Source organism: Ziziphus jujuba, chromosome 9, assembly GCF_031755915.1.
Source record: "Ziziphus jujuba cultivar Dongzao chromosome 9, ASM3175591v1".
Lineage (NCBI taxonomy): Eukaryota > Viridiplantae > Streptophyta > Magnoliopsida > Rosales > Rhamnaceae > Ziziphus > Ziziphus jujuba.
In genome coordinates, this window is record NC_083387.1 from 21,089,137 (window position 1) to 21,101,992 (window position 12,856).

The 12,856-nt window shown below is 35.1% G+C and overlaps 1 protein-coding gene across 10 annotated transcripts; it reads left to right on the top strand.

The window, feature by feature from the left end:
- Positions 1–499: 499 nt before the first annotated feature.
- Positions 500–6,342, top strand: LOC107427318 (uncharacterized). Of its 10 annotated transcripts, XM_060811560.1 has the most exons (9): positions 500–837; positions 999–1,046; positions 1,449–1,599; positions 1,866–2,093; positions 2,404–2,461; positions 2,570–2,682; positions 3,066–3,903; positions 5,603–5,986; positions 6,100–6,342. In XM_060811560.1, the coding sequence occupies exons 1-6, from the start codon at positions 718–720 to the stop codon at positions 2,580–2,582; spliced, it is 618 nt and encodes a 205-aa protein (XP_060667543.1). In that variant the 5' UTR covers positions 500–717; the 3' UTR covers positions 2,583–2,682; positions 3,066–3,903; positions 5,603–5,986; positions 6,100–6,342. The 10 variants fall into 10 exon arrangements, with proteins under 10 accessions (XP_060667543.1, XP_024932842.3, XP_060667541.1 ...); XM_025077074.3 differs by having other exon boundaries at positions 501–837; positions 2,404–2,479; positions 2,570–3,903; XM_060811558.1 differs by lacking the exons at positions 2,404–2,461; positions 2,570–2,682 and having other exon boundaries at positions 501–837; positions 3,066–3,220; positions 3,386–3,903.
- The last annotated feature ends 6,514 nt before the right edge of the window (positions 6,343–12,856 follow it).

Below are 12,856 nucleotides of genomic sequence, written 5' to 3' on the forward strand. Positions count from 1 at the left end.
GTCCTTTAACTTTGATGGAGTCCCACGGTATGGCGGTACTGAAATAGATCAATGTCCAAAGCCAATTTAATGGTGATTTGATATCTTTTTTTACGGTCGTGATCCAGATAACTTGTTGGGAAAACGCTTTTGAATTGCTTCCCACTATGAGCACTTCCAACACTCACCATCTACTCGGGCATCAACCACATCGGTTAAATACCCTTGACAACCATTCTCCGATAGCTCATTGGAAATGGGGATAGAAATTAACCACGGTAAAGACCCCCCTAACTCTTCCACGAAGCACCACTTCAGGTAAGCTGAAATACTTTAATTTTACTCCTTTATGGTAGCGGTCCATAAACATATGATTCATGACTACTCAATCCATATCTAGGACCACTTCGGATCCCAAATTTTACCATTGCTGTCATAAATGCACATATTTTCATTAAAAAAAAAAAAATCCAATTTAACATTATCTAAATTAATAATAATAATAATAAATCCTCCTATTAAAGAAGGCGCGCTAACTGGGTTTCAAAAAAGAAATTCTCTGACCTTGCAACGAGACCACAGCAAGAGAAAGGCAGCAGTCCATTCAGATTCCGTTGGGTATTTGCGCCTTCTTCTACTAAACATGTTGTATAAAAAGAATCTGCTGTCTTCGATAATTGAAAGTAGTTGGAAAATATTTTGGCGGAAGGAAATTTCTCAGAGCGAACGAAGAAGAACATGGAAGCCCTAGCTTCGAGCTCCTCCAAATCTGGGCCTCAGCCTCAACCTAAGATCATTTTTGTCCTCAATAACCTTTCGTTGACTGAGAATTATGAAGATGATTTTCTTTCCGGTCAAGTAAGTATTATACGCTTTCCATCATCTCTGAAATGTTCTGTTTGTGGAATTTTTTTTTTTTTTTGATTTATAGGTTTTAGGTTTTATGATTGGTAAATTTACAAAAATTAGGTTTCGTTTAGTTTAAGAATTCTTGTTTTTCTTTTTTTCTTCTTTTGCAGTTTCTTTTGCCTCGACCGTTGGAGATTATCTGTGATGCTTACGCACCGGTAAGTTGATCTTCACCAAATTTCCCAAATTATTTTCTTGCATTCGGCGATGAAGAATCGTGGTAATTTAGGTTTAGGGTTTAGTAATCTAGGTTTAGAGTTTCTTAATTCTAGCCAATATGAGAGGTTAGTCTAACATTTCTAACATTCGGGAGCCTTGATGTGACAAAATTTATTTTAGATGAAAATCAGGAAAAAGAAATAATATAATTCCAGGAAAGAAAATAAGTGTAAATCCACCATCAGAGCTGGAAATAAAGATCAGGTTGAAAGAGGATAAACCAGAGAAATTTTCAACCGCAAGTAACCAACGGAAGAATCAGAACGTTCAAGATTTTGCCTAAATGGGGATAAACATAAAATATTGAACGCTAATTTTATTGTTTCTCTTTGTGTTCATAGCCTTTGCAATTCATTTTGGAGACCCCCCTTAATATGCTAGGCAGGATAGGAGCTGTCTGCTTAAGTTTTGGAAGCAGAGGATATTATGAGATAATACCTGCAGCTCATGCTGGAAATGCGCTGTCACCAAATGCAATAAGGGAATTGTTGGGTAAGTTTTATTTATTATCTCATTGCCTTTTGTCAGTTTGTGTAAATTGAGTTTTAATCTGCCAAACATGTGCTCAACGACTGAATGGGTAAATGTTGAATTTGTAATAGATGTGATATTGCTACAGTGAAACTCAGGTTACCCAATCCTTTTATGTGACATGCATGAAAAGACAAATTGTTAAATATCTTTTACAGTATGTCATTTTTTTTTTTTTTTTCGGGTGAATGATTAGTATGTCACCTAGCTTAAGGAGAAATGTGCAGTTGAACTGTTTCGGACTCACTTGGTTCTACATCAGCAACACTTGGTGTCTGCAGCTCGGTATATTGCCAGTGATGAACAGCATTTGACTAATAGATTGCCCGCAAACTCTCTCATTATTGGTGGGTGTCAAGTCAAAAGTCTTGTAGTTGTTATTAATTATCTATGGGTTAAGGTTGGTGGATTTGCTAGGAGAGAGATTGCCAATCATATTGGAGAATATGTGAGAGGTAATTTTTCTTTGTAATCTTATATGGAATTGTGAGCAGTTAATTCATTGGATTTTAGCCTTTTAGGTATTATGTTGTGCCAAAGCTATTTTCTACTTTCCGGCAATTTACTGTCATCTACTCTCAACTGTCCTAAAAACTTAGGAGTACAGTTCACAATGCCTTTTCTAGTTGGCCCCAAGGTTCAGGCCGTCTCCGCTCCCCTGCTCCCCTATTGCCAATTTTCAGTGTCCAAATCTTACTTCTGTCTAAATTATACTTGTTTCTGGTAGTGAAATATATGACTCGAGAAAGGTATCTTTCAATGCAGCTCAAATGGGTCCAAGGATCATGCTGGGAAACAGGATTGCAGTCATTGTGTATTTAATGTATAAAAGAGCCCCTTGGTATCTCTCTTTATTTAGCTTAGATTTCAAATCCATAAACTATGATCTCTGAGTGTCGCTAACCAAATTGTCTTTCTTCACTCGGTGTAGATTCAAATATTGAGGCCAAGTTCCTGTTTATTGAACATTACAAATCAGCTAAGACATTCAAGCATAATATCTTTATTTAACACTTTTCAGGCTCAGACCTCTCTCGCTCCTAGGTAGAGATACCTCTGTCCTTCTGACATCAATTGAGGGTCATTCTTGCCTTCCAATGTCAAAGGAATCTGAGAATACATTGTTTAGCTTCTTATTGTTTTAGGTCCTTATATACATTGTTCATTTCGCTAAAGTTACTCATTGAGGTAGAATGGACAATGAACACATGCAATTTTAAAATCCAATTTGGATTGATCTTGTAAATCGTTAAACCTCCTCTGCATGTGATAAGTTTGAATTTCCTTTTTCTTTATTGTCTCTATTGTTCTCTATATATCAAATTCCTGTGATTTTTGCTTTGACCTTGATGAAATTAATCTCAATTGTTCTCTTGATGTAAAAGGAATGTATCTGTTTAATGTGACTAGATTTGTTCTCTTTGCAGTTTCTGGGTGTAGTTTAACTGCATCCTCCACCGTTGCTAAAGTTTGTATTGAATGTATGAATGCATTGGGCATAGACTAAACCTCATAGCTTTTGGGTCAGAATGTTGTTGCTACAATTGAATTTGTTCTTGTACATCTTGTACACTTTTGTGAGGTATGTGGAAGCTAGGACCCACTATAACGGTAAAAGGATAATTCTTGAACATCATGAATGGTGCAAATTTCTCTTTTAGCGAACCATTTATTGGTTTGGAAATGAAGTTTTGAATACTTTTGCTGGAAATCTAATTTTCTGATATTCCTACATGACCCATTGCAGCTTTATTGAATCTCAAATGATCCTGAAGTTATTTCTTCGTTCTTGTGCCTTCAATCTTTGAGCAAGGGTTTGGTGTCATTTAACTATAAATTTGTCTTTTTATTGTTTTCCAACCTTTTCAGTATGAACTAAGAAGATTGATTAAACGGTGACTTTGCAATTTGTTTTGTTTTTGTTCCAGTGGTTTACATTCAATATATATATATATATATATATATTTTTGGGTAACCACATTTAATAAAAGGATAATTTTGAAAAGAAGGGAAATTTCATAATGACCAACTTTTAAAAAACAAAACATTTTGATATTTTCTTTTCATTTCATACCTTAAATGCCCTTACTCTTTTATTTATTTATTAATTTATTAATTATTATTATTATTATTATTTTTTGAAGATGTAAAAACACCCATGTCAGTGTCACTGATCCCAAACCACTCTGGGAGAGGAGAGGAAGAGACAAAGCTGCCTTCTCCATTGTGAACACCTTGTGAAGCAAGAAGCAAGATGAAGGAAAGGTATGTATTAACGGATTTTCAAATGGACCAACATTGATGGATGGAATGAGAAAATTGTTGAAAATTTTATAATTTATTCGAAGATAAATTAAGATATTGAAATTGAAAGGGAAGTTTCTACAAAGTATGAAAACGCAAGTGCAAAGTATTCAAAAATTTCAAACTACAAAGGAAATTTATGATATTGATCCTAAAAGAAAAAGTTGGTAGCGGTAAACATACAAGAGAACGGTTAGTTGCACCGTGCTACCCTCTAGTTTCATGCTTATGCAATTTAGGCCATTTCTTTTAGTAGTCACTACGTTGAGGACTTGAATTTGATTTTGTGCACATCGATCCAAATGGATCTTAGATAAACAGAATAGTTAAGTGTCCATCCATGGGATGCATATGTCACCAATTTTCACTGCTAATATGAACATAAGAGAAGAAAAAGGAAGAAGGAAAGAAAAATAAAGCAGGAAGAAGAAGGTCACGTAGATGAAGCAAGAAGGAAGAAATATAAACAGAAAGGAAGAGAAACTCCCTTTTTTTAGTTTGCAGACGAATTAAACTGTGAGATAGAAAAAGAAAGGAGAAACTCCTTTTTTAGGTTTGCAGACAAATCTAACTCTAAATGTCGGGGATGCATATGTGGAATGAGAGCCAAATGGTGTTTCTGAGGTTTTAGTGCTCATAGGTTGTGGACATTCTGGGATTTCTGATGAACTTGAGTCCTACTCTCTCTATATCTCTCTCACCTTTTTTTGGTTTGTTTGTTTGTTCTGTTATGTTTTTCTTCCATTGATTTGGAACCCCATAAACCAGCTTTTTGTGAACAGAGAAAATGAGGGCGCGAGATGAATAGATAGACAGAAATTTAAGCTATTCTATTTATCTGAGATCCAATTGGATCGAGGTACACAAAATAAAAAATCAAAGGCTCAATTTGGGGATTTTTAAATTTGCATAATCATGAAACTAGAGATTAACATAGTGCAAGAAATCCAAAGTAAATTATTACTTACATTACTTCATGCTTTAAAAACAAAATAAAAAAAGAATCCAAAATAAAAACATGGAAATAAACATGAAAATTAAAATAAAATAAAAGAACATTAGTTAATTCTTGTCATGTAATTAATTGATGGTGCAATGCACAAATAATTAGTTCTTTTCATTTTAAATTATGGGAAAATTATAAATAACACTAACGAAATTTCACCCTGATCTCAATTTCAATTGTCCATAAACATTTTTCAAGCAATATTTCCCCTAGTATTATACAATGGAATTATGTCAATATTTACTCCCAATAGAGTTTTTGTTGCAAATATTTTACGTACAAATCAGAACCTTTTAAAATAAAATGAAAAAATTTTATTTTCCATGTTATGTTTTTATTCTTTGTATACAATTTTAAATTTTATAGATATCTTGTTTATTTTTTAAAAAATTATATAGATGTATTTTTTTTTTTATTTTTAGTTTTCCACTTTTCCATCTTATATATTATACGTGCGTTATTTTCAAATTTTACCATATAATATTTTCTTTCGCTCAAAAAAAGTACTCCAAGCAATTTTTTTCATATATTTGTCAAAAATAAAATGAAAATATTTTTTCATATATATAATAATTATATTCATAATTTATAGATTTTGTCCTAATGAAACTCTATTCCATACTATCTCTTTCTTACCCTTAATTTCTTACTCAGCTACAATCCCACATAATTCCAAAATCATCAAATCCAAAGCTAATGTACAGCGGCATTGCATCAGTAATCTGTAACTCTTCTCACACTCATCCAATCCGCCAAATTTTGAGTTTGGTTCGAAATTGCGAGATGGTGGGACAACCACACTTGAATAAGAAAAGGAAGTTGAAGATGACAGATGAAGAAGAAGAAAAATTAAGAGAAGATGGAGATGGAATAATGAGAAATAATAATAATAATAATCATAATAATAATAATCATATTGTGCATCATCATCATCAACTCCCTGGGATTCCACTAGCTCCTTGCAATCAGAACAACAGGAAACCCAGAGTTACCTTTGTTCTCGAGAGGGCTTCTTTGTCACTTGCTTTTGTTGGAAAGGTACTACTTCTTTCTTGTATGGGTTTTTATTCTGTCAAATTTTTTATTTCTTTAAGTTTTTATTTTGTTTAACTAGCTTACAATTTAAAAAATCTCTAATCTATTTTATTCAGTTGGAAGGGATACACAGAGGTGCCTTATGTTTGATTCGTTTCATCGACAAAGTACACAATTATTATAAATAAATAGGTTTTGATAATTTTGTGTTACCTAATCTTGCGAAAACTGCCAGAAAATATCTGTAATATAAACAATAATCTTATAATTTGCATGGTGTGGTATGCACATGGAGAAGATCGATCCAATAACAAAATTAAAAATATTACTTATTATATAATAAATGGTTATTTTCATCCTCTCTTTACTCACTCGTAGAATCATTAATTTAATGCAGGTTATTTTAATCTTGGCTTTATGGAAATAAGAAACTTGACCTGAAAAATAACTATAACTATCAGTCTTAATTAATCATCATTCAAGCCTGTACAAGCAAATTAACATATAATGTCTAAAATTCAGTACACCCACTTTACAAACTTTTTGCCATCCTTTTATTGTTGTAATTTTATTGGTGAATTCTTTTTGTTTGCAGTCCTTTTATTGTTGTTGTTGGCGGTGGTGGTGGTGGTGGTGGTGTTGTAAGCTTTTTGAATGAAATAGTTAAGGGGGGTATTGTTGGATGAAAACAAAAACTAGAAGCAAAAAATAGAAATAGAGCAGCAAAACAGAATGCAAACACCAGAAGAAAGGAAAAAAAATTACTACTAGTTTATTCAATGGTTCTCAACTTTTTTTTTGGCTTTCAGCTCATACAAGAAAACAACATAATAATATTTATACTAATAATTAACTTTACCTACATAAAACATCATAAAATTTATCATAAAAGAAGTTTTTAAAACTTGAACTCTAAGAAAACTTGGACCCTAAGTAATCAAGGCTCACAAAATAATAACAAAAAAAATAAAAATAAAAATAAAAAATCAAGTTTATATTTCAACACTCCCCCTTTAACTTGATTAGTTATTCCTATGAGACTTCTCAATTTAACAAAGACTTCAAGCTTGAGAGGCTTGGTAAAAATATTGGCTACTTGATCTTGCGACTTCACGTACTCCAGCTGTACATCTCCTTTGATAATGCACTCTCTAATATAATGATAACGTGTATCAATATGTTTACTTTGATTATGAAAAATAGGATTCTTGGCCAAGGCAATTGCTGATTTATTATCCACATATATCTTGGTTGGTTCTTTTTATGGACAACCCAACTTCCTTAATAAGTTTCAAAGCCAAATTGCATGACAAACACATGAGGTGGCAGCTATATACTCTGCTTCACATGTTGAAAAAGTAACAATTTGCTGCTTCCTTGACATCCATGTAAAAGCCGTATCTCCTAAATAAAACACAACGCCACTTGTGCTTTTATGATCATCTATGTCTCCACCCCAATCACTGTCACTATATCCAACAAGCTTGTAATCATTGGAAGTTGAATAATACAAACCAAAACTTGTTGTACTTTTTAGATATCTAAGAATTCTTTTTGCAACTTTCAAATGAGTTGTTGTTGGATTCTCCATGTAACGACTTATAACTCCTACTGCATAGAGAATGTTCGGCCTTGTATACATCAAATATCTTAAGTTTCCAACCAAGCTCTTAAAAATTGTTGGGTCCGCTTTTTCTTCTTCTTCATGCTTCGATAACTTGACTCCACATTCTATTGGTGTGCCAACCGGATTTGCATCATCTTTCTTAAACTTCTTAAGTACCTCATTAGCATACCCTTCTTGAGTTATTAGAATGCCCTCACCTCCTTGCTTTACTTCAATGCTGAAATAGTAAGACATGAGCCCAATATCGATCATCTCAAACTCTCTCGTCTTTTCCTCCTTAAACTCAGCAAACATACTTGGATTGCTGCCCATGAAAATTAAGTCATCTACATACAAGCACACAATCAACATATCATCTCTTTTAATTTTAATGTAAAGTGCATGCTCATATGGACACTTGATAAAATTCCTTTCTTGGAGATACTTGTCAATTCTAGCATTCCAAGCTCTTGATGCTTGCTTCAACCCATAGAGTGCTTTGTTCAACCTTAAAACTTTGTCTTCTTGTCCCTTGATTTCATATCCTTGTGGTAGTTCAATGTAAACTTCTTCTTCAAGAACTCCATTTAAGAACGTAGACTTCACATCCATTTGATGTATTTTCTGATTGTGTTGAGCCGCCAATGAGATGATTAACCTTACCTTTTTTAGCCATGCAACAGGTGCAAAAACTTCATCATAGTCTATACTAGCCCTTTGACTATAGTCTTCTGCTACCAACCTTGTCTTGTAGCTTTCAACCTCCCCTTTAGCATTCTTCTTGGCTTTATACACCCACTTCACGCTGATAGCCTTGGATCCTTGTGGAACTAAAGTTGGTTCCCATGTTTCGTTCTTCTTGATTGCTTTTATCTCCTCATGCATGGCATTTTTCCAATTCTTCTCTTCCATTGCCTCTTAGAAGTTCATGGGTTCACAATCAGCAAATAAATAAAACAAAGTGAGATCATCTTGGTTTTCGGTTACCTCATATATCTCTTGTAAACTCCTAAACCGTCGGGCCCTTTCACTTGAACTTCTGCCTTCTTGAAGACTTGCGGTTGGTGAAGCTGGTGGGGTGATCGGTTCTTTTCTCATTAACCCCATTCCTTGCTATTCTGCTTCTTCCTCTTCAAGATATGGGAAAAAATTGTAACTTTCTTCTTCATTAAATATAACATCCCGGCTGATTTTTGTTTTCCCACTCTTAGGATTGTAGAACTTGTACCCTTTGGAGTTTATGTCATAGCCAATGAAGACATACTTCTCACTTTTATCATCCAATTTGCTTTTTTTCTCATCAGGTACATGCGCATGCGCTATGCTTCCAAACACTCTTAGGTGTGAAATACCGGGCTTCCTGTCAGGACCCGTCCAGAATTCCTTCCCCGGAACCCTAGACAACCCCTGATCCTAGGGAAATACCACCGAACCTTCCAATGGAAAATCCATCAGCACCTCCCCTAAGGGTAGGACTAACCAAAAATTACCTGCACTGAAAACACACTTCAAAAATTCATCCCCTTATTCCTCCCACATTATTACAATTTGTTTCCACAAATTTACAGCACTTCAAAGAACAGTAAATCAGTGCATAAAGAACAACTACACGTCCAATACAGTATACAGAGCATTATAAAATAAATGTGGAATTTATACAATGACAGATAAGAAGTAATACAAGATAGAGAGGAAAAAAAAAAGAAGAAAAAACTTCTTGAACCTTCGGCAACGAACTGAGACGTTGGGCTCGCCCCGGACAATCAACGTCTCCAACCTGGACCTAGGGGAACGGAATTTAAGAGTGTGAGATGCTAATCATCTTAGTGAGTGACCCTATCTACTGTACACCTTTAATATTAATAATATACCAAATAAAAGGATTTAATTAATCAATACCAAACAATTAAATAAATAAATAAATAAATATTTGAAGTAATAATTTCTCTCAAAACCCTTACTATTCACTCCATTGGAAATGTTCCCCTTTTAAAACATTTTCACAAAACCCGATATTCGTACTTTCCGAAAACCAAGGGACCAAATAATTTAATAAACAACAAATAAATAAATAAGTACCCCAAATATAAATAAACTGTAATAAATTATAATAAATAATTTTGTACTCTTTGGGGTTTTGAAATTTCTATCCGAAAAATTTGTACTTGATGCACCACACCATATACCAGTGATGCCCTCCGATACCCAACGTCCTGAGCACCGACTGGCGGGGAGATTAAAGAGAGAAACTTGCAAATGGCACTTCGGCGTCCCGACAGTACCGTTGCTGAAACCATCATCCCGGCCAAGGAGGGGGCGGCTGTGCGCAATAACAAACTTGCTTGCCCACGGTCCAATGGCAACTCACGGGTGAAATAATAATACTTACGTGCTGAACCACATATACATATACCAGAACACCAATACTGTATGAATGCGTCTAAAATAATTATTACTAACCAACCGTACCGTTTTCCAAAATTACTGTGGGAAATATACCAAATTTTCACAAAACACCATCCCACATATTTTTACTCAACAAATCGGTACGAAACATCGATAACAAATAAACCACAATTTTTTTCTCGAAGTACGAGATTCAACAATAAAAAAATACCGCGGGCATAATTTATAAAATTTAAACAAATATTTTCATAAAATATTTAACCCAATTATGCCCGAAAATAATACTTAAAACCACGTATGAATATTACCGAAATATAATTTGCTCATGAATAATAAATAAATTAAACCACAATAAAACCATAACCAAATTATACCGCATGAGCATAATTTAAATACCAATTAAACATAATTAAATTCCCAAAATATTTTTTTTTTTGAAGGTGGGTCACTCACCTGGAGCACGCAATTAAACCACGATCCACTATGGGATCAATTCCACGACTCACCGGTGCTCCTAAAACACAATTTATACACAGTCAAATAAATTAATATTTTATTCGGGTAAATAATACCCGGTACTCGGGGGGGTCAAACACAAACATTATCCAAAATAGTCGAATAATATACCGAATCAAAGCTTGAGCGACGAAGATTACAAATCCGGTTTCCATCGACCCCAATTCAGCCAGAGGTGGCTGGAAATTGGTCGGAAAGCTTCAGTCGGTTTTCAATTCCTCGTATCTCGCAAACCGCTTCGAATTTTTGAGATTGGAGGCCATATTTGAACTCAGAGGATCCAAAATAGGGGGAGAGAAGGTTTAATTCGGACTGGGCTGGCCAGAAAACACAAGAAAAGAGGAGAGAGAAATTTTTCCGGTCAGCGGCTTCTCCGGCCCGATTGGCACGCGTCCGGCGGCCGGGGACAGTGGAAATTGGCGGCCGAGCTTGTCTCCTCCCTCCGCTCATCACTGGCCAGCGCGTGTGGGCAATGGGTGGCTGGAATTTAAAAACACGGGAGAGAGAGAGACGACGGGAGGGAGAGAAAGCTGTGTGGTTCTTTTTGTCTCTGTCGGGCTCGGGGAAGAAGAAGGGAAGGAAGGGAAAAGAAAGGAAGGGTGTTTTCCCAGTGGGGAAAAGAAAAGAAAAAGAAAAAGAAAAGAAAAAGGAAAGAAAAAGAAAAAGAAAAAGGAAAATAAAAATAATTAAATAATTAAATAATAATATTATTATTTAAAATAATAATAAAAATAATTTCATATTACACATGGTTGACATGTGGCTTTTCAACATGGTGACACATGGTCACCTTCATTAAATCACACGTGACACATCGTTACGCGTTTAAAAATAATATTAAAATAATACAGTGTTTGAAAAACTCTACAGGTCCATAACTTTCAAATCACATGTCCAAATCGGACGTGCCGCTAGTCTACGGACTCGTATCGACGAGCACTTCACAACCATGCATGAGTCAAAGCTCAACCTTGCATGAATAAAAAGTCAACTCGGGCACCCCTTGGACAGTTTGGACCTCAACTTGTTTTGCTCATAACTTTCAAACCGTAGCTCCGTTTTCAACGTGCTACTAGTCTACAAACTCGTGCCAACGTGTACTTTGTAACAGTACCTCAGTCAACCTAGAATTCCAACCGGGTCAAAAAGTCAACTTTTGACCCCTTGGTCAACGGTCAACAGTCAATCTCAGTCAACGTGCAAAAATTTCTGACATGGTTCGAGACGGGGTGTTACACTTCCTTCCACTCCAAGCTTCTTAAGGTGTTTTTCCCACACACTTCTTGTTGAAGATCAGTTAGATAGGTAGACAGCACATGCAACCGCCTCTACCCAAAACTCCTTCGGCAATCTCTTGTTTTTAAGCATGCTTCTTGCTGTATCTAGGATTGTTCTATTTTTTCTTTCTATTACACTGTTCTATTTGGGGGATCTTGGCACCGTTAGAAACTTTCGAATTCCATGATCTTCACAATATTTTTGGAATTCATTTGATGTAAACTCTCCTCCATGGTCAGATCTCATGGATTTAATCAAAAGACCACTTTCCTTCTCAACAAGAGCTTTAAACTTCTTAAAGTTTTCAAACACCTCTAATTTTTCTTCTAAGAAAATACACCCATGTCTTTCTTGAAAAATTATCAATAAAAAGAAGAAAATAGTTACTCTTACAAACTGAGCTTGGCTTCAAAGGACCACACACATCCATGTGAATGAGCTCCAATGGCCTTTGGGCTCTTGAATTTGTCTCGTTTGGAAAACTTTTCTTGAATTTTTTTCCGAGTAAGCACCCTTTGCATACTTGGTCCGGATTGCAAATACTAGGTAGTCCTCTCACCATCTTCCTTTTGGACAGCAACTCTAAACATCCAAAATTTAAATGCCCGAATCTAAGATGCCAAAGCCAAGATCCATATTTGTAGCACGCCTTGAGACACTTGGTAGCATCATTTTGAATGTTGAACATGAACATCCTATTTCTTGACATCGACACCTTGGCTATTAAGTTGCTTGCATTGTCCTTGATATAAAATGGTTGTCTCTTAGATGAATATCATAACCTTTCTCCAAAAGCTGTCCAAGACTCAAGATGTTGCTCTTCATACTCGGAACATAATATACATTTGATATAAATTAGTGCTTTCCACTCCTTAACTGAATGAGGATGCTGCCTTTTCGTTTTATCGTTACCTTAGACTCATCCCTAAAAGATACATTGCCTCTCATGGATTCATCAAGCTCCACAAACATGCCTCTTCTTCCACACATGTAATTGCTTGCACCAATGTCCAAATACCATGTATTGTCTTCACTTATTTCATTATCTTTGTAAGCCAACAGCAAGG

Excerpts from the sequence above, each read along its gene's own strand:
- LOC107427318 (XM_060811554.1), top strand. The coding sequence starts at position 718 with ATGGAAGCCCTAGCTTCGAGCTCCTCCAAATCTGGGCCTCAGCCTCAA. Across the intron at positions 1,047-1,448 it reads TCTGTGATGCTTACGCACCG|CCTTTGCAATTCATTTTGGA; the intron begins GTAAGTTGATCT and ends TTGTGTTCATAG. Across the intron at positions 1,600-1,865 it reads TGCAATAAGGGAATTGTTGG|TTGAACTGTTTCGGACTCAC; the intron begins GTAAGTTTTATT and ends AGAAATGTGCAG.